Source organism: Gracilinanus agilis, chromosome 3 (assembly GCF_016433145.1).
Source record: "Gracilinanus agilis isolate LMUSP501 chromosome 3, AgileGrace, whole genome shotgun sequence".
NCBI lineage: Eukaryota > Metazoa > Chordata > Mammalia > Didelphimorphia > Didelphidae > Gracilinanus > Gracilinanus agilis.
The window spans coordinates 77,572,875-77,595,366 of NC_058132.1; the positions used below are offsets into that span (position 1 = coordinate 77,572,875).

Sequence of the window (22,492 nt, forward strand, 5' to 3'; positions counted from 1 at the left end):
ACCAACAGACAACTTTAGTTAGGCATAATCCCAATCCCAGACTATTAGCACAGCACATCATTCTTTTGGATTCAGAGGTCCCCCCAGTTCAATTCCTAGCTCTGCTACTTGTGTTTCTTTGGGAAATTCACATATTTGGGGCAGCTAGGTGGCTCAGTAGATTGAGAGTCAGGCTTGGAAATGGAAGGTCCTGGGTTCAAACCTGGCCTCAGATACTTCCTAGCTGTGTGACCCTGGGCAAGTCACTTAACCCCCATCGCAGAAGGTGAGGGTTTAAAAAAAAAAATTCATGTGCCTCTCTTAGACCCCAGAGAGTGCTGGGGTTCTCATATGGGGCCAGAAAATATAACATATAAGATGCCTTTCCACTTTGAGGAACCTGTCAAAGTCTGATCAGGGTCAAATCTGCTTTGTATGAGCTTTGGGATCAGACGATGTTAAGTGAGCACTGGAAAGGTGAGGCCTTCACATCTTCCCTCACCAAATGGCTGCCTTCTTGGAAATGATATCCTCTTTAGTGCCTCTTGACCCTTGTCCCCTGGGTACCACCTGGTCTGGCTCCATACCTGTGGTTTCTTGGATATGCTGGGGATCAGGAGCTGGCTCACCCTCCATCTCCAGGAGTGCTCCTGCTGCTTTCTGGAGTTTTTCTACAGGTACCTGATGCTCAGCCACATCTCCTTGTAACTGCTGTTAATCCAAGAGCAAAACAAAGACCAAGAGGGTTAGTGATCATGGCTGGTTCTGGGGACTCTAAAGTCAGTAAACTACCCCCAGATGTACCCTCTAGAAGAGGGCCTTTGGCATTCTGGTCTTGTTTCAATCCCTCTTTTTCCAATTTCCCTTCTGTAGCCATTTCTAAGTCACGAGATGGTAAGAGTATCTTGGCATCAGGTTTAGGTTTATTTGCTGATTTATTTTACCTTTGTGTTTGCAAGCTGCTGCTGAAGGACTGTGGGGTCAGAAGCCACAGGATCTAATAGAAGCTGGTTCACCTTGCTCTCACATTCCTGTATCCAGGCCTGAAGACCATCTGCACTGCTCTGGAATTGTTGAGAGTGCTCCAGAAGCATGTTCAGGTGAGAACCTAGTTTGTTGCACTGTTTCAAGAAGAAGGGGAGAAAACAGAGTGAGGATGGGTCTGGGCTGCCCCCAATGCTTCAGGTAGTTTTTTTTTTTTCCCTCCTGAAAATTGCTTTCCCTTCCCAGACATCCCTGTTCCTTTACCTCTGCTGAAAAGTGACTTATTCTGAAAGGGACTGCTCAACTGCTACCTCATTCACAAGCCTTCTTTTACATCCAATCAAAAATGATCTCTGGGGTTCACATCACATTTCCTCAGTGCTACTTGGTATATTCTACTCATAATTATCTTCATTTCTACCTAGCTTATCTGTTCGACACACTTCCTGAGGATAAAGGTCCTATTTTGTTCTTTATGTGAGCCACAGTGTTTTGGGTCTGAAAAGCAGTAAATGATCAGGACATAGCCATTTAATGAATGAAAGTGGCCAAGCATTTATTGATAAGAAGAGCACATTTTAGCTAACTCTAGGACTCTGTGGATTCAGAACCCGGTCCAGCAGCCTCCATTTAAACAGTACTTGATGTGTACATACTGACTGCAAACTATTCCTCTATTCATATATGGTTAAAGGATATGAACAGGCAGTTTTTAAAGGAAAAACTCAAGCTAATGATGGCTCTATGAAACTGCTCCAAATCACAACTAGAGAAATGCAAATTAAAGCATATCTAAGGTGGCACTTCACCCAAGAGACTGGAAAGACAGATAAAAAAGGAAAATGACAAATGCTGGAGGGGCTGCAGAAAAACAGGCCCATCAGGACCCTAATGGTGTAGCTGTGAATTAGAAAAATTGTTCTGGAAAGCAATTTATTAAACTATACATGACCTCTGTGTATTTTTCAAAGATACTATGGGCCTATATCCCCAAAAAGATAGGATATGCCATAATAAATGATGAAGAGATGATTTCAGAGAAACCTGGAGAGCCTTGTATGAATTGATACAGAGTGAAATGAGCAGAACCTGGAAAATAACTTAAGACAATGAAAACAGTAAAACAAACAGCTTTTTGAAAGCTGTAAGAACTCTGGTTAATGCAATGACCACTCATGAAGAAGCATGCTACCCACATCTTGAAAAAGGTAATGGGTTGAGGGTGCACAAAATGAACCATATATCTTTTGGATACCACCAATAATGAAATTTGTTTTGTTTAATCATGAAGTTTTAAAGATTTTGCTTCTTTTAGCATTTTCTTTTTCAATCGAGAATGAGAATGAGAGAAAATAGATTTAACAGAAAAAATTAAAACTTAATTAAAAATACTTTCCTATGTCTTGTCTGTTCAGTTCTTACCTCTTCCCTGCTTCTCCCAGCTTGCCAGTTGCTCCACTCAGATTCCCTCACCCTGATACTTCATCATATAATTGGGGATGGATTTAGATCTGGGGTTTCACAGGTGTATGCCACTCCAGGAATTCCTGGGGGAGGGAACTCCCTCTAAACAAAGCAGATATGTAACTCTTCTGCACTGCCTATAGGTACTGAGAGGTTAAGTGACTTATTCAGGGTCACAAAGCACCAAACCAGGTCAGAAGCAAGATCTGAACCCAGGCCTTCCTGATTTGGCCCTGTGCTGGCTGGTATCATATTCTCTTAATACATCTTACCATGAATTCATGGACTAAGCTATAATATAAACTGTCTGTAATTTCCCCAGAAATTGTGTTGTGTATATAGTATGCACTTAATGTCTGCTGAATGAATAGTCATAATACCTAGGACCAGGGCCCCATGCTCAGTAACTAGCTCCAGTCCCTGAAAAATCTACTTAAGAATAGCAGCACAGGAATCAGTGACTCCTATTTTATGCTGTGGGGACCATGAACAGGGATGAGAAAGCTTGATAAGTTTGCTGACTCCTGGGTTACCTTTGAGTGAAGGGCTGTATATCTTTGAGTTGCATCATCCAGCTTAGAGGTCACTAAATGCCTGGTTGCTGAGGGTTCTGTGCCTCCTCTGGAGCTGTTTTCGGTGTCCAAGACCTTCTGTCCAGACATGGTCACAAACCGTAAGTCTCCTTTGTGGGAAATGACATCCTCAGAGAAGCTCCTCTGCCTCAGCAGCAGGGACTGGAGGGCTGCGGGGTCACCACCCCCCTTGTGCACACTCTCTAGCTCCTGTTCTGCCTGCTGTAGCCAGTCTTCAAACTCCCTGTGATCTCGAAGGAACTTCTGTAACTCATCCCGCAAGGCCTGCATCTGCTTCAGCTCTGTTTCTGCCCGGGCCAAGGAGGCAGAGTACTGTTCCCTCAAGTCTCCAAGCTTCTGTTGGAGCTTCTGCTGCTCCTCTGGGGCCAGGCTGTGGCTGTATTTATCCAAAAATGCCTGAGCTGCCTGAGTGGCCAGGATAAAATCTTGCTGTTGGGACAGCAGTTCCTGGTGACGGGCCTGGGGAAAAAACCCCAAACCAAAAGGATGATTAGAAGGGGATGACAAAAACTCACACTTATATTACACTTTAAAGTTTAAATAGCACTTTCCAAACAATCTTGTTAAGGAAGTCATACAAATGACTATTTCTGTTTTTTTGGTTTTAAAAAAAAATTTTTTTTTTTTTAAAACTCATACCACCTTCCATCTTGGAGTCAATACTGTGTATTGGCTCCAAGGCAGAAGAGTGGTAAGGGTAGGCAATGGGGGTCAAGTGACTTGCCCAGGGTCACACAGCTGGGAAGTGTCTGAGGCCAGATTTGAATCTAGGACCTCCCATCTCTAGGCCTGGTTCTCAATCCACTGAGCTACTCAGCTGCCCCTATTTCTGGTTTTTAGATGAAACACACAAGGCTCATTGAGGTAAGGTGACCAGCCAAGGTCACACAGTTGGTTGAGTATCTGGGCCAGGATGAAAACTCAGGCCACTTGCTGCCAAGCCTGATACTCCAACTTTGTCTTTTTAATCTACAAGAATTTTATTAAGTTTGATCCAATGGGATTATATGGACATTCTTCAAACTGCTTGGGATCAGATTTTCCATTTCTTTTCCAGGCAGAATACTGCCACCTTATGTTTGAATGGTGTTTCTAAGAAAAGGGGGCTGCATTTTGGGAACACTGGTGTCAGTTTGAACTTTAAAAGTGATGAGTAGATCATCACAATTATTGGCTTTGTATTTCCTTGCCTGTCTGTTGTTCCAAGTAGATAGTGGTGGTAAAAGGGGGGTGGGGGTGGAGAGAAGAGAACTGAATTATCGAGATCCTTGGCTGTTGACTATAACCACAGGGCAGCAAGGTCTAATCTAGTGATGGTGAACCTATGGCACACAAAGCATTCTCTATGGGCAAGTCTGCTTCACCCCAAACTCCCCCCCACCCCATGCCCCCATCCCCGCCCCAGCTCCCTCAGTTTGTTACTAGAAAGGCAGAGAGACTTGGGCAGAGCTGCTCCCTTCCCCCTATCTACCTCACCTGATGACATTTTTTCATATCCCCCACCTCTCTGCCCAGCAGCCAATGGGAGGAGGTAAGATGGGCAGCTTATAGGTGGCAGACTTGAAGAGAAGTGGAGTACTTGGGCCACTTCCCTTCCTTTCTCTACACTCACTGAGTACATTCCTCACTTCACCCACCCCTCCGCCCAGCAGCCGAATGGGAGCACTTCCTCCCTCCTGTGTGGCGTAAAGGGGGCAAGGCACACCCTCCACTCAGTGGTGGGGAAAGGCACAGTACAAGGTGTCTGGCAGAGGCACTTTTTTTGGGTGGTTGCAGGGGCTGGCACTCTGTCTCTAAAAGGTTTGTCATCACTGGTTTAATAAGCTCTTAGGCTGAATTCTTCCAATACATTACATCATCTGATCCTTACAACACTGTCATAAGGCAGATATTTGGCCACTGACAAAAGAAACCGAGTTCCAGGTAGGTTAAGAGAAGTCTCCAAAATCACATCAATAATAAATAGTTTTTAAGTGCAGCTGAATCAAGTTTGTAGGCATCTATTCCTAGCCTAGCCCTATCACCAGTTGACCTATGGATAGCTCCCTAAATAGGTGAGCTACTTACTGAAAATCCTGCTATCCACACCCCTGCGATTGATTGTGCTCTCTTCCTCCCCAAATTAATTTGCATTGATTTTGGATATACCTGTATTGTTGCCACAGCAGGATGGAGCAGGAACTTCTTTGTGTCTTTGTAGCCCTAAGGCCTACCATTATAATGTTCATATATGAGGTGCTTAATAAATTCTTGGCCCATGCCATCACAGACAAACTTGAGCTCTTGAGAATGTGCCATGCAGTTTCTCCTGATCTAAAAGATAATTCCTTCAAGGGCTTGGGAACCTTCATAAACAACCCTATGGATAATACTGTCAGTTCCCCAGACCTGAAAGCCATTTTCCTCCATATACCAACCAGTCAAAGAGGAAGCCAAGGTCCAGGCAAGGTCTTATCTGGGTCAATGAGCATGAATGAAGATGCTCACCTTTGCACCTTCATACAGCTGATCCAGCTTCTCTGGAGCTTGGCTCATTTCACTATAGCCATCGATGGTATCCATGATTCCATTCCCCAAACTCCCTCCTGGGGAGTCTTCTAATTTTGGAAAGCTAGACTTGGGCAATCCACTTGTGGATTCCAAGGATGCCACCCAATCCAGAAGGGCATCAATTTTACTCTTGTTCTCCTCAAGTTCTTTGGCAGCTTTAGTCTGAAAATAACAGTGGTAGATCAGTAGAAAGGACTACTGTAGATCAGAAGGACTGAAGTCACTTATTACAACACATAGATAAAGCTGGGCTTCAGACAAGAGGTTAGAGTTTCAAAAAATCTGTGTATGTGAAGTTTTTGCACAGAAAAGCCAAAATGTTACCATGACCTAAGTCCACTGAAAAACAACTATTGCAAACTCATGCTCTAGATATTTTGATTCCTCCCATATACTATCTAAAGCTAAGCAACAAAAGTGATCTTAGACCAAATCCTATAGTTGGGAGGGACTTTAGGAGATCACTCAGTCACTCCTTCTAGCAGGGTCACATTGCACTCATGTTAGACACAAGCCAGTAAGCTGACTCAGACAGAAAAGTAGACACCCTCATTCCAATCTGACACAATGTTCTTTATAATCCAAACTAAATTTCTAGGGTTTCTTCTTGTACCCTTCTCTTTCGAAGTAGTTAGTTCTCAAACTTTTCCCAAGTTCTTACTTTCCATTTCTTTAGTTGTTTTTGATATTTAAAGCTGGTAAAGCATTATACACATGAGTTATTAATTATGAACTTCAAAACAACTCTGTGAGGCAAATGCTACACATATGATTTTCTTCCATTTGACAAATGAGGAGATTGAGAGGGACTAAGAGACTTGCCCCAGTCAAAGATATAAAGTGCCTGAGGTAGAATTGGAATCCATTTATCTTTTTATCTTCCATTTCAGCACTCCATTCACTATGCTAAGGTATCTCTTACTATGGTACAGTAGACTGGACTTAAAGTCAAAAAGTTCAAATCTTGCTCCTGACACTTACTTAGGATAAGTCATTTCAGCTCTATGTACCTTAGGCAATACCCTGGGACTCATTTACCATGCATCATTCAGGCTGTGATTTGTCTTGGTGAAGGAAGTTCCCACACTGGGAGTTCCTCATGCTGATAAAATTTTAAAAATCTTTCTCATAGTCAATTAGTTAATGCTATTACTCTTCTCAAAATTCTCCATATCTTTCTTTAGCTGCTGAAACTAGAGGAAGGCTATGCTAGCACACTGAATGTAATAAAAGATGATGACTTTCAAACTTCTAAAATTTCCTATTCTTAGTTAGAATACTGTCTATGTTCCAAGTATGCCTGCAATTTTAACTGTTTCCCTTGACTTTCCAAATTGACTCATGGAGCTACTGGGTTTATTCCATTCTATTTTATTTAGTTCTCTCAATTTTCCACAATGAAATATGGTCAGAAATTATTGATTCTTTTTGAAATACACATTTCATGACCATTCTTGCCTGGAATTCCTTACTCAGGATTTGGGGGGTGTCATGGGGGGGAAAGGGCTTGTCGGGACTTAAGATGGTAACCCAGCTGTAGTCCAGGACAAGTCTTCCACTTCACTACCTTTTCAGATTCCTGCTGTAAGGCTGCAGTGACTGCCTCCTCTAGTTCCTTTTTGGCCATATGTGTCCGCTCCTGTAATGCCTTTGACTGTTCTTTGGCCTGGAGCAGTTTTTCCCTTAGGCTACTCAACTCATGGGGGTTTAGTTTGGTCTGATTCTCCTCCAGGAATCCCTCAGCGTCTTTGATGATGTTGGCAAAGGAGATGGCATGGTTCTGGATATCCTTCTGTAGATCCTTAATATGTGAAAACAGGGGGAGAAGAGTTATCAATCTCAGGATCATTAAGTATCGTAATGTGAAGAGTAGACATGAAAAAGTTATCAAATTAGGGAACAATATGAATGTTTTAAGAGAATTGCTCTCAATACTGGTAAACTAGGAACCTTACAAGTGGTACACAAACTATGGTATTAATCAATTATCAGTTATCCATGCAAACAGAGGGAATCATGGACACAGATAAATCAGAAGCCATCACAAGGTGATTTTAGAATTCATATAAAAGATACATATAGAATAGATTTACCCTTCTATGTTGAAAAGAATTTTTAAAATAACTCTTCATTCTTTGAATACATACTAGATTATAAGGGAACACAACTCAGGTGCATGCTGGGGGGTAGAAAGCAGTCTGTGACTTTAAATTTCCTATTGCTGAGTCTGAGTGCTAACCTATGAGAAGACAACAGAACTGAATAAAAATGGTATTTTTGCAGTTAGGTAAGGGCCTGCTTCTGGGGGATAATGTCCATGTCTTTGTCCCAATACTGACCTTCACAGAGTCTTGCTTTTGCTGCAGAGTGGAGAGGTCCTCAGGGCTGCCACCTCTAACATGGTGACCTGTCAAAGCCTGCTCAGCTTGGCTTACCCAGGTACAAAGGTCTTCTAGCTTCTGGTGGCATGTGTTCTTCTGCTCCTGTATTGTCTGGTTAGAATGCAAAGGTATTAAAAAACAGTTAGCACCTCCCCCATGAGGGGGCCCAAATAAAGGTCAAGACCTTGTAATGCAAAGTTGGAGAGTTATACTGCAAAGTGAGTTGGTGAGGTGATATAGGACAAGCACAGAACCATACTTGGAAAGCTCTTCTGGCCTCCCAGTCAGAGTTTCAGAGCCTGTGTGATGAGGACACCAATAAGATCAATGTGGTCTATTATCACTTTCCCCAGGCCGCTTAATACAACCAATTCTCCATTAGCCACAGTGAATAGGAATAAAGGCCCTTAGATATTTAATTTCACATATGATAAGGATGACCTAATATTTTCAAGATTTTCTTTCATTAGAGACCTGAGTTCCTAAACCAATGGATTTCAGTTTTATGTGCTTTCATTTTTCTTGCCTATTTTTTTGAATTTGACAAATATTAAGAAAATGGACAAAAGGCTGGAAATTCTCCAGCACTAAGTTTTACACAGTGACCAGTTGCCCAGTTATCCCTAGTGAATCACACAGACTGAGAGGTTTAGAGAGGTCCCTGGCCAGAGGAGTATGCTTCTGTGACTGGTCCACCTCTAAGCCCCATCTTTGCTGCATGACAAAAAAGCACCAGACAGAGGAGGGATTGAGCATGATGTGTGTCTCTGACCATCTTTTTCTTTCTTTTTTTTCCAATTAAAAAACAATCCTGAACTGAACATCCTCTTCTCACCAGTGTCTACCTCATGTTGGTGCTCTGGCACCTACACTCAGAAAGAGGTGCCTCGCTTGGCCCCCTTCCTCTCTCCCTCCTTTTAAGACAAACAACATAAGGATTCTGGAGGAGAGCTCCTAAGAGCTCTTCAGCTGCAAAGAGGGATCTTCATGGGTTAGGATGGGAGCAGCCTGAATCTGAAAAAAGCAAAGCAAACAGGTTAACACACACACACACACACACACAGGTAGATAAAGAGGAAGGCATAGCATTTCTTAAAGGGTTCAAGGTTAACAGATTGTGGGATTAATGGTGAGAATATCCACATGCAGCTATGCTACCCATTGTGATTCAGTGGTGTTCTCAGGCTGGGGCCCTGTCACTGGGGGGCCTCACATTTCACGGCCATGGCCAGTGTTGCCTCATTATTTACTCACAGATGCGAATAAATGCACTGGACTTGGTTTGTGTAGCGCTAAGCCAGGGCCTTAGTGAAGTTGCAGCAAACTTCCAGATTGGGAAGGCTAGATGATCACATTGCATTATTTAAGGCTTTTCTTTGGTCAGTGCTCAATTGCCCTCTCAAACATAGCCGATTCAAAGGCACAACTGGAGGAGACATAGACGTATTCCGATCTTTTCTAAGTGCTTCTCACAACAGAGATAGGTAGTACCTATGGTTTAGGTCCCAATTTATAAACTGTATCCTGAGGCCCTGAAAGGTTAAGTAACTTCCAAGCCACCTCATTGTTAAATTATAATTGACATAGATATAGCATTTTATACTTGCACAGTGCTTTATACATACATTAACTGATTTGATCCTTGAAACAACACTTTAAGTGAGGTAATGATATATTATTAGCCTCAACTGCAGGTCATGAATTTGAGGATCAGGGAGGATATTTATATGGCCAGGACCTAAAGGTAAAGCTTGAACTTGGGGGTGCTTGTCCCAAATCTAATGCTCTTTCTACAACTTGTCTTCTCAAAGCTGAGGTAATATAGAATAAGAAAAAAAATCATCTCCATCACTTTGAGATCATTATGTACATTATTTTTAATATGATATTATCAACAAGGGTGTTGAGTAATAAAACAAGATGAGAATAATAAAAAGTGAAGCTGTATAAATCTGGAGGTTTTTTGTTTGTTTTATAAAAAAGCAAAGTGCCACAGGGACAAGCTTATGAGGCAGAATGGTATCATGGTTAGAATACTATACTTGAGTCTTTCCAGCTCTGGATTCCCCTCTTCTGCCCCTCAGCCTCTTGATTAGGCGAGCTGGCTCCTCCCAGAAGCTCCACCTAAGGAGGGCACCCAGCCCTCTATGCCCTCTGGGTAGCCTTTCTGACATTCTTTCTTGTGCTCTCATGTCAGATATCTGTGTTTGTTCATCACTTTCTGCCTTTCTCAGCTCCCTTTCATATGTTGTCTTTCCTTGCTAGAATAGAAGCTGTTTGAGGACAGGGACTATCTTTCTGTTTGTATTCCCAAGGCATAGCATGGCACCTAGGTCCTTAGCAAGCATTTGATTAATGCAACTTGGGAGACACAAGACTACCACTATGTCATGTAGGTTCCTCATCTTTGCTTCACTCCTTCCCAGGGATGTTGTAAGGAACATGTGATTTAATGGTTATCCTGCATGCAGGAAACCTTAAAGTCTTATATGAATGTCAACCACAAAGCAAAACCAAGATCCTTGAATTCTGGCTCTACTACTTGCAAGGTGTGCAACTGTCAACAAGTCACTTCTCAGAAATGGAGTTTCAGGTACCCCAGTAATCAAATGGAGACAATAACCCTGGCACACATGGCCTCACAGTGTTGCTGTGAGGAGAGCCCTCTGGAAACCCTAAAAAAATTTTTAATTGAGTGGAAATTATCATTCACTTGTCATCCTTAGAAGACTACTATGACAGCTTGCATTTCTAGAGCACTGTCAGGCTTGCAAACGGCCCTATAAATATTATCTTATTTGATCCTCCCAACCACCGTAGGAGTTAAAGGTTATTATTATCCCTATTTAATAGATGAGGAAACTGACATGCAGAGAGGGTGACTGCTATCCTTCACAGAGCCAGTGAGTCTCTAAGCAGGCATTGGAATCCAACATTCCTGATTCCAAGTCCAGTTCTCTATCTACTATACCAGTGATGGGTAAACTACGGCCCATGGGGCAGATGTGGCCCCCTGAAATGTTTTATCTGGCCCCATGACATTTTTCCTAATCTGACGAATACACTGAGTAGGATACAATACACTGAAATTTCGAAAGTTGCCTTAGGAACAGACTGACAGATGAGCATTTTCTTTCCTTTGGCCCCCTCTTTAAAAAGTTTGCCCATCACTGGACTATATCATCTCACTGTTCTATTATTGCTTTATTAAAGAAAGGGACTAGGAAATGGCTAGTCCTAACTGGTGAAATTTTCCTAACCACTCTTTGAGAGAACAGAGGTGGCCACTAATAAATTGCAGATATTCCAAGTCCCTGAGTACAGGCCAGGAGTGGTGACCAGGGAGTCTAAAAAGAGAAAGCCTCTCTGAAGGCCTGACCTGGACCTGGACAGCTTGCACTGCTTGCTGAAGACGGCCCTGGAGAGCATCCTTTTGGGATATAGCATGTACCGACAGCTCATGGAAGGCCTTCTGCAGCTCATTCAGAAGCCTCAGCAGCTTCCGACTTTGCTGAGGGGACAAGTCCTGGGCGTGCTCTGAGATGAAATACTGAATATCCAAAGCAAGAATGTCCAGCTGAGACCTTCTCTCAGAGAAGGGCTGTTTCAAGGCCTAAAAAAATTTGAGAGAAAGACAAATTAGAAATGAATCTCACCAAATTCCCTGTGAACTAGAAAGACTGCCAAGAATTAATACAGACTGAAAGGAGCAGAACAAGGAGAGAACACTGTACACAGAGACTGATACATTATGGCACAATTGAATGTAATGAACTTCTCTACTAGCAGCAATGCAAAGACTCAGGACAATTCTGAGGGACTTATGAGAAAGAACGCTATCCACATCCAGAGAAAGAACTGTGGAAGTAGAAACACAGAAGAAAAACAACTGCTTGATCACATGAGTTGATGGGGATATGATTGGGGATTTTGACTTTAAATGATCACTATTGTAAATATTAATAATATGGAAATAGGTTTTGAACAATGATGAATATAAAACCCAGTGGAATTGCTAATCAGCTCTGGAAGGAGGCAAGGAGGAGGGGAGAGAAAAAAACATGAAGCATGTAACTATGGGAAAATATTTCAACCAAATTAATTGAATAAATACAATTTTAAGGATTAAAAAAAAAAAAGAAATGAACCTCACCTTTATTGCCCTCACATGAATAGCTATGCTGACTCCTTTTTCAGAAGAAATATCCCAGTTAAACTAAGCAGAGAGAAGCTTCTTTCTCTGCTATTTTGAGCACAACTAGCCCCAAGAGCCTCCCAATTCCATCTCCTCTAGGCTCCTTAAAGGGAACTAGAAATTGCCTTACTTGGACTTTGATACCCAAACAAGTTAAATGAGTGAGCACCTAAATCTCAAACATTCAAGATTCCAAAAGGGCCATTTCTGTTTGGCTTTGGAATGCAACTCCCCCCACCACAATGACTATTTACTTTTAAAATTCAAATGAATGAATAAAAAAGCATTATTAAACATGTATTATGTACAAGGCCCAGAGCCCAGGGTTGGGAACCAAAGGTTACAAAAAGAGTCAGTCTTAGCCCTCAGGGAATTTGCATGCTAACAAGGGAAGACAACCCACATAGGAAAGATGTCATCAGGGAAAGGAATTTGGTTCTGGGGTAGTGAAAGAGAAGTATTCAGGTAGAGACCAGCTCTTGATAGGAGGACTGACTTGACCAAGGTTATAAATAAACCAGTGGCAGATTCAGGGTTAAAAGGCAGGTATCTGAGCCCCAAGTTCAGGGCTGTTTCCACTCCACCCCATAGTCATTAGTGTTGCTGCTATATACATTGCACTGACTTCCCATGCAACACGTCTCATTCCCTGACTGCAGGGGAGAGGGGTCAAAGATGATAGCTGTCACTTCCCAAATTGCCAGCTCCAAAGATATTTAACTGAGCTCCTCCAATGAGCACAGGCCCTATATATTTCTCTGTAAGGCCTCCAAAAATGTAATGAAGATCAAGAAAAGCAGAGTTCAGGAATCAGAGTGAACACTTCTGCATCAGGTATATCACTGTACCAGAGAACCAAAGCAGTGAGTGGATCCATATACTCTGCTTGGGTGATAACACCCAGTCTGATCCCAAAGGAATGGTATTTGTAAATTTCCACATGCTTAATTATATTTAAATAGAAAAATGAAGCAGCCTGATATCATATCTGAAATGAAAAGTCACCCCAAGTGTTCTCATTCTATGAAAGTCAAATGTAAAATTTCATTTTAATAATAATAGCTCACAATTCCATAGCACCATTGGGTTTACAAAAGAGCCCAGTCAAGGTGGGTCTGGGTACCCCACCCTACCTCATCTCCTTTTCTAGCTTCTCCCATTAGAATGTCAGCTCCTTGAGGGAAGGGACTTTATCTTTGCTGCTCATATCTGTACTCCCATGGCTTAGCATAATGCCTGTCACATAGTAACTCCATAACAACTACATCCTATCATAGTGCTTTTAGTTTTTTTTTCTTACTGATTTTGGAGGTAAATATTTAGGGGACCTCAATCCCAGCTTTGATCCCATACACTCAAGTGACTCAATGTAGGAAATCAGTCACGCAGGCCTGGGCATGTACTGCCACCACAGAGGCCAGGGCAGAGAGCATGATGTTTGAAAGCCATTGGCCACATTAAGGATAGCGGGAAGCAGAGTCCAGAGTTGCTCTATTTGCTTCCAGACTTGTCTCTGAACTAACTCTCTCTCTGAGTACTTATCTCATAAATCTTGCACTCTCTGGCAAGTGGCAGTGTGGAGGGAATTTGGGCTGGGAGCTGGGACTTGATTCAACCTTAAGTTAGAGAGGCTGAAACCCTATTTCTCGCTTCCTTTTGTGTTATTAATAAATGCTTATAAATCTAATAATAAGAATCCAAGATTAATTTTTATTTGTAACAGATCTTCACAACATCCCTGTTATCATATCAGTTACTCAACAAGCTTTCACTGAGCACCTACTATGTGCCACGTACTGTATTAAGTACTGTAAGAGAGACAGTTCAAGTATTATTATTTTCTATTTAGAGATGAGAATATTGAGGCTCAGAAAGATGAAATGACTTATCCAAAGTGATAATCTAGCTGGAGGCAGCTAGGTTAACTAAGTGGATTGAGAGCCAGGTCTAAAGACAGGAGGTCCTGAGTTCGAATTTGACCTCAGATACTTCCTAGCTGTGTGAACTTGTATGAACCTTAACCCCCCCATGCCTAGCCCTTATTTACTCTTCTGCCTTGGAACCAATACACAGTATTGATCCAAAACAGAAAGACAAAACAAAGTGTCATAGCCGATAGGAGATGAAGGTTGGGTTAGAGTCCATATCTCTTGACTCCATGTCTCAAATTCTCCTTCCCCCACACTGTACTGTTCGCAATAGTAGTTCTTAATAGAAAGAGAAAAAAATAAAAAACCTAAGGGAGACTTAAGTGCATGAGTAACTGAAAGTCAAGTGATACCTCATATTCCTGGAGATGGTTATTCAAGTTTGCGGCATCTGATTCGCTGATATGCTCCATGTTGTACAGAGAATGACTGGTTTCATTAGTCCAGACCCCTAATTCTTGAAGTTTGCCCTGTAGCACTTCGTATTGGTTCAAGATTTTAGTCTAGAAAAAAACCAGTGTTAGAGAATTATAATGATAATCCCCAATCCTGCCCAACCTATATGGGTCTGCCTTTTTCCTGTGAAGAATAACTCTACCTTTTCCATATCCACACTGTTCTGAAGGCTAAGCAATCTGGAAGCCCATGTGTCACTCACGGAGCTGAAAGACTTTTGAAGATTTTTAGCATCTTTCTCTAGGGCCTTCAGCAACTGAGCAGGGACTTCCTGGGGCTGAGTGGCCACAATCTGATGAACACATTGCAGCTCATGATTCACCAAAGTAGACAAATCCCTTAGCTCTCTATCTAGGACCTGTGTGAGAGAAAGGAAAATGAACTCCACATGGCTCCAGGGGATAAATACAAAGGAAGAGTATGAAGGAACCACACAGACTAATGAGAATAGCATTAGGAAGGAAAAGCAAAGGATAAGCTTGAAGCAGGAAGCAGGAATGAAGAGAAGGTACCAGTGACAACAAAAAGGGCTATGTGGGGGATTAGAAGAGGAGAAATGAAGATGGCAGGCTTTGGCTTAGAAGAGATGAGTAAGCTTAATGGATAAGAGAAAGCAAGCTGGGCTGCTTAGCTCTATTTACTCCATCACCAGGCTTCTTCCACACTGTTCTTATTACAGTCCTCTGTTGCAGTAAGACTGAGTTCTTGGCTTATTCCCCAGATTCAGCACACCACCCTCACTTCCATTCATCTGCAAAAGCCATTTCCTACATGTGAAATGACCCCTTCCTCAGTTCTCCCAGGAGAATCCTGAATTTCCAGGGTTCTGGACCTAGAGTCAGGAAGATGCTATCTTCAATTCTGCCTCTGACACCCAAGAGGTGTAGGATCCTGGGAAATCACTGAAATTCTTTGTCTCACTTTCTAGGATTGGATTTAGCCTCTAAAGTTGCTTCTAGCTCTAAATTTATGACTCTGCCACTTCCTCTGTGGCATACTTCTTTTTTGAACTCTAGCTCTTTTCTCCTTAAATATTCCTACAGCTCTTTGCTGTCCTATATTTATTGCAGTTACACTGTAGTCCTCTTCCCCCAACAGAATATAATCATTTTAAGAACAAGACCTAGCATGCTTTTCTCTTTTTATCTCCATTGTTTAATAATGTTTTATATAGCTCAATGAGCAAGGTTGAATAGATATTTGTTGAATAAAATTGATTTCTAAATCAAAGCTGGTGATACTGTCCACCTGTGGATCAAATTTAAGATATCAGACAGATTTCTCTACAAAATGGAGCCTTCTTATTCCTATTCCCAGTGTATTGCTTTAAAGAAATTCATCGTTTAAGGTGAATATTTGATCAATCTGAGCCTATCAAAAGACCAAGCTTTTACAACTCAAATTCCAAAGGAAAATAAAGTATAAGAATATGAAAGTTGACCTCCTAGGTTACCCTTTGGTTTATAGAGCCAAAGATTGTGACTAAAAGGGGCACTATGAGATGCATTCTGAAAGAAGATGGCTGTAATCCCTGACATCCCCTTCAAAGTTAGGTATCAATGCTTTAAGTAGCTTTATAAAAAGGTTTAAATTAAACCCAGAAATGGCAGATTCATGGTAGGTAATTATTAAGAGAAACTACAGTATGATGTTTTGTATTCAATCTGTCCTATTTTGGGGGGATAACAGCATGCTCCCAGAAAGGCAGTGTGGGGAAAGAAAAGGAATGCTAGACTTATTTTAAAATGCAACTCATTTTATTTCCTACACAAGCCAATCCCTCCTCCAAACTATATCCATGTTTCCCCACCTTCTTCAAAGTTAAGTACTTTGTGGGCAGACCTTGCCTTACTTCTGTCTTTACATCTCTTACATATAAGCAGGTACTAAATAAAAGTCTATTGAATTGAACTTGATCAGGACATTTGAATTTAAATTTCAATGTAGTTTTGGGTAATTTTGTTAAGCTCTTGTAGCTTCAATTTCTTCTATAAAAATGTCTTGGTTTCATCTATAAAATGAGGACAAAAAGCATGCCACTACTGACCTTGAGGGTTGTTGTGAAGAAATCACTTTATAAATCTTAAAAACTTTCAGAAATGGGGCTGCTAGGTGGCTTAGTGGATTAAGAGCCAGGCCTAAAGATGGAAGGTCCTGGGTTCAAAGCTAGTTTTACAAACTTACTTTGTGATCCTAGACAAATTACTTAACCCTGTTTGCCTAGTCTTTGCCCTTCTGTCTTAGAGCTGTAACTAGGATAGAAAGTAAGGATTTAAAAAAAAACAAACAACCTTAGTGGGCAGCTGGGTGGCTCAGCGGATTGAGAGCCAGGTCTAGAGGTGGGAAATCCTGGGTTCAAATCTGGCCTCAGACACTACCTAGCTGTGTGACCCTGGGCAAGTCACTTAACCCCCATTGCCTAGCCCTTATTTCTCTTCTGTCTTGGAACTAATACATGGTATTGCTTCTAAGACAGAAGGTAAGGGTTATTATTATTAGGAAAAAAACCTTAAAAAATATGAATTTTTATTATTGTTGTTAAACTTACCACATAATTACACTGTAAGATCTGAGGGTAGGGATTTTTTATGTTTCTTTGGATTCTTCATAAGACCACATAAAGCTTTGAAAAGCTGCTCTATCTAAATAATGCTTTACAGTTTGCAAAGGCAAACATTGTCTCTTTTTGAGCCTTACACTATGGTGTTTAGGTCAAGAAGAAGGCAAACTCCTGCTCTTGTGATCCTCATCTGGTATAGAGTATTTAGTTTTATTTGGCACATTTTAGGGAAGACATTGTTAAGTTGGAACATGATTAGAAGAGGGTGAACAGAATGGTAAGGAGACTCAAAACTAGGCTAAACAAGGATGCACTAAAGAAAGTGAAAATATAGTTAGCTTCAATCATTTAAATAATAATGTAGAGGAAGAATTAGACCATCAGAGTTACAGAAAAGAGGAATGCTGCCCAATAGGGCAAATGAGAAGTCTTTGATGATAAGACTAGATGATTATTTACCAGAGATGCCATTTCTTTTAAGGTATTGGTTAGGTAAGACTCACAAGAAAGTTTTAGGAGAAAACAATGAGTTCTATTTTGTACATGTTAAATTTTAGACACCTTTGGGACATCTAATTAGAAATGTCTAATAGGTAGTTGGTGATATAGGACTCAAATTCAAGAGAAATGGAGATGTGGAAATCCTGTGCATAGAAAGAATATAGTTGAAGTAATGTGAGCTGACATCATCATCAAAAGTATAAAGAGAAAAGAAGAAGCCCCAGGGTCTCAAAATATTGAAGGACATGGGTAAGAATATAGTAAAAGGAACTGGAATTAAGGAGTAGCTAAGTGGATAGAGAACCAAATATTTTCAAAGCTACATGTCTGTTGGTTAAGACAATCCAAAGTTACAAGTGGCCCTAACACCATCAGTGGTCAAGTACTATGAAATTAAGTCAGTTCCACTTTAGAGACTCCAAGCTACAAAAGATACTGGCCTTGGAACAGAAGTTATCCAGACCCATTCAGCCTTAGGAATCTAGAAGAATGAACCACAATTTTGTGAATCAGCTATATCTTTTCATTTTGTTATCCTAGGCCAGAACTCTAGGACTAAACACAAAAGGAGTTCTAGAAGCAGATGGGAACCTCTGTGAACTTACCTTTGCCTGGCACAACTGGTCCTGCAATTCTGCTAGGCTCAGTTCTGCTGGACAGATCTGCTTGGTTCTCATCTCAATATTCCGAAGGAGAGAGAGATAAGACACCAGCTGTTCATCATGTTCCAAACAAAGCTGGCGGCTATACACCGTCTGTACAACCAAAAGAAACATTACTCAGACTTCAGACAAGTCCCTTATGGTTCTGTTTTCCTCTTTTGAATAACAGAAAAGTTTTCATTTTTAAGACACTAAAACAAAACAAACTCAGAGAGACCCAGATCTACATATGCTTCTTTTCTACAAGAAAACCATTTCAAAAACCAGTGACAAAATGTGACTTCATAAATTCTCATTTATCAAGTCATTACTATGAATTCAGAAGTAGTGTTTTAGCAAACACATCAATTTCCCAAAGATACATTGCCTTTAGGTGACACTGCCACGGTTGTCACATTACTTTCAATGGAAATCCCTCTCTTGAAGATTCTGCAACATTTTGCAGAAAAGCATGCTAAATATTACCTTAATTCCCTAAAATAATGTCCTGAATAAAAGATGGGGGTATTTAGGAGGGAATGTGAGGTGGTTGTCATGGAAAGGACACTAGATCAGGAGTCATAAGAGTTGAGTAGAATCTCTGGTTCTATCAAATATTAGGCATGCTGCAAGAAAAGAGGGCAATATGGCCTATTACAAGGAATTTAGGGTATTTAACCTCCTTGAAGTTTGGCTTCTTTCTCAACTAATTGTAGATAATATATACATTACAGCTACTTCACTGAATAATGACTGCTATAAACATTATAAAAAATAAAGTATGTTAAACACTTGGAGCTATGAATATTGAGTTATCTCGGGGAAGCAACTACTGAGTATAGTGTGTGTGTGTGTGTGTGTGTGTGTGTGTACACGTTATTTCATGTATACACATACTGATCAACATCCAACTTCGCTGAATTAAACTGCTAGTAATCAATCATATCCAAAAGAAAAAAATTACACCCCCCCACAAGTAAAACTTACTTTGGCTGCTTTGAAAGGCTCTTGGCTTGTGTCTTCATTCCTCTTTCCTTCTGCTGAAGTTACAAAGAGAGACTGCTCACTGCTGGAGCTCAGAATCACCTTCTCCTGATCTGTCTTCTCATCCAGCTTCCCTGCTTGGGCTGATGCTAGGGGCATTGATTTTTCTCCATTATTTTTTGGAGATGACTTAAATCTAGAATGAACAGTGTCTTTCTGAGGTTCCTTGATAACTGCTCTAGCCATATCTTGAAGTGGCTTCTCTGATGTAAGAGGCACTAAAGAAGTGGCATATTCTCCAGTCACTTCTTGGAATGGCTTTTCTTTAAGGGTTATAGAAGATCCCCAATGAACTTTGATGCCCTCTTTGACTGTTTCTTCAAGTAATACTGTTTCTGGAGTGGCCACAACAGAAGCCAGATGTGAGATTTTCTCTCCTATCATCCTCTGACCTCTTATTTGTTCAGATTTGGAAATTCTGCAAAGTTCTTCATTGCTTCTGCTGTCCTCTTGTAGAAGAATTTGCTCTGGGAATACCACATCATGGCTTTCCCTTTTGCTTGCTCCTGAGTCTGTTCCTTTCTCCATTTTAACTGGTATTAGGAAGTCATAAATTATCCCTTGGTGTGATCTTTCTTTGGGAGAATCAGATATGGAGATACTCACATTTTCTTTATCTTGAAAAGAGACAGAGGGATTCTGGAGTGACTTCACTGGATTGAAAGTCAGGAAAATGTCTACATCCTGGGTTTTTTGTTCAATTGATCCTATGGACATCACCTGGGGAGCTATGTCCTTTGCTTTATAGATTAAAGGAAATTTCTGATTGACAGATGATTCTTCCTCTCTTTCCTGCACTGTTCGCTCTTTAGCTTGCAGATTTTTCTGGGTGTTTTGTTCATCTTTGGGGATCCATTCTTGAGAAAGCTTTGCTTCTGGGACAGGTATCGGTCTCTTTGCCCTTGCTAAGCAGTCTGGTCCCTGAGAACTTTTAAGAATCCTTATTTTAGCTTTTTCTTCTGTAGCCCTTTTTTCAATTAGAAACAATTTCTCAGTTTCCTCTTGGTTTTCATAATAACTTACTTCAGATGCCTGTTTACAAACAGCTAATATTTCCCTTCTTGGGAATTCATTCTTTAATTCACATGACTCAGTTCCTCTTTGAATTTCAATCTGAGAGCTGTCATTTGTTTTGTGAATCTCTCTCTGAAGAGAAGTTACCAATTCAGGATGGATTAATCCTCTTTCTGCAGCTTCTATTAAAGTTACTCTTTGGCCACTGGATACATCAATAATTCCTCCATTCAACACCTGATGAGTTGCAATTACTTGGACCATTTTTTCATCCACCAATTTTTGTTCTAAAGCTGCCTTTAATGATAGTCTTTTGCCTGTAGCAATATCTAAAATTCCACCAGAATCTGCCTGGGCTTGCAGTAATCTCAACACTAGCACAAGGTCTACTTTTCCAAGTTGGGTTGCTTCAGACAAAGTGAGCTGCTTGCCAGCTTCTCCATCTCTAATATCTGAGAAGGGAATTATTTCTAGATATCTCTGCCCAGATTCAACATCAATCTTACATTTTTTAATAAATTCTGAATAGGGTATAATCTTGCAATTCTCAGGGTCTACAATCCCATTCTTCATTCCAGAAGACAATGTGGCTTCACTAGATGAGAGCACGGTTCTTACAGCTTCTGACAAATTTAGTCTTTGGCCAGAAATGGGATCTACAAAGCTTCCCTTCAGGGCTTCAATTTCCTGGGCTTGATTTGTAAAGTCTAGGGTAACAAGGCCTGTTGCTATAGCTTCAGGGAGGGTAATAAGTACTTTTGTGGTAGGATGAATAAATTGATGAAGGCATATGTTCTCAACTCGTTTGAGTTCTTTGGACAAATCTCCATCAATTAAACCATGTTCAGTGGCATTATCAACAGAGAGTCTCATCCCAGAATCATGGTGAATGATTCCTCCATCTACCACCTGTTTAATTAACAACTGAATGGCTTCTTCTCTCTCCAAAAGACCTTTGTTAATGGACTGGACAACTGTTAATGGAGTTTTGGTTTCAGGATCTATAATTCCATTTGTTTCTATCTGTAAACCGATCAGTTTTTGTTTGGTTATCTTCTCAGAGTCTTTACCTTTGGTAGCTTTCTCTAGGCATATAAGTTCTTTCTGATCAGCACTGTCCACCAAACCAAGGTTTGAAGCCAAAGTTACTGAGACTTTTTTATCTCTCTTCAGATCAACAATTCCCCCAGTTACCACTTGTCCCTCTAAAATTCTTATGGCTGTTTGCTTGTCCAATAATCCAACCCGGACAGCATCTCTCACAGAGTAGACAGTGTTAGTATAGGGATCTAAGATACCACTTATAGTTTTGTCAGATGTGAAAACTTTCTGAAGAAGATTCTCATTCATTAAACCTTCATCAATGACTTCCTCTGTTGTCAAAGATTCACAAGTTTGAGAGTCAAAAAAGCCCCGGAACATTTTCAGTTTTTCCATAAGTTTCACTGCAGTGTGGCTGGGCACTATGCCACAGGCTACAGCTTCATTTAGTAGGAGCTTCTGGCCTGTCTCATTGTGATAGATGCCCCCATTTTCTAACTGCGCTGATAACATTTTTAAGGTAGCATCTTCATTTGGCTCTACAAGATGGTCCAGTGACATTTCCATAACACCATCAATTGACATGCCTTCAGTATTTCTTTTTGCCATCTTCAGACTTCCACTTGTTATCGTTCCTTTTTCTAGGCTCTGGTTTTGGATAACACTTTCTTCTTCTTTTACTAATTCATTCATAGTTCTTTCTTTTTCCAGGAAACCGAGAGTCTTAATATTCAAGGGCTTTGTTTCTGCCTCTGGATACAAAGTTTTCTCTTCCTGGGATTCTGATTGTTCGCTTTGAAGTTTTACAAGGTCTCCTCCAATTCTACCAGAAACATGTGCTTCTTTTTCAGTTCTGAGAATAACCCCTTGTTCTTCTTGTAAAATAGAAACAGTTTCGGTTAGAGTTCTCCTGTCTTTTCTTATTAGTTCAGCAGATAAGGGGTCTCTGTCAACTGAAAACTGAATGTCTTTTGCTTCCTTAGTGGGCTCTACAAAGCTAGTTCTACTGGTAACTCCCATGCTTTCTTCACCAGAATACAACTTTTTTGGCTCTTCTTTCTTGATTACTGAAGTTTGCTGTTCTGGTTCAGTGTTAAGTATGTTTTTAAGACCACTAAGATCTGGAATTCTTACTTCTTGCTCCTCTGGAAATGAATTTTT

At 40.8% G+C, this 22,492-nt stretch overlaps 1 protein-coding gene across 1 annotated transcript in view; it reads right to left on the reverse strand.

Annotated features, from left to right (window-relative positions):
• MACF1 (microtubule actin crosslinking factor 1) overlaps window positions 1–22,492 on the reverse strand; it is a 422,428-nt gene that overhangs the window by 145,211 nt on the left and 254,725 nt on the right. Inside the window, exons 36-41 of the mRNA XM_044668040.1 lie at window positions 7,910–8,062; window positions 7,138–7,371; window positions 5,508–5,732; window positions 2,961–3,479; window positions 924–1,100; window positions 567–690 (exon numbers count right to left, since the gene is read on the reverse strand). Of these exons, the coding sequence (XP_044523975.1) occupies window positions 567–690; window positions 924–1,100; window positions 2,961–3,479; window positions 5,508–5,732; window positions 7,138–7,371; window positions 7,910–8,062 (1,432 nt within the window). The remainder of the gene's footprint in view (window positions 1–566; window positions 691–923; window positions 1,101–2,960; window positions 3,480–5,507; window positions 5,733–7,137; window positions 7,372–7,909; window positions 8,063–22,492) is intronic.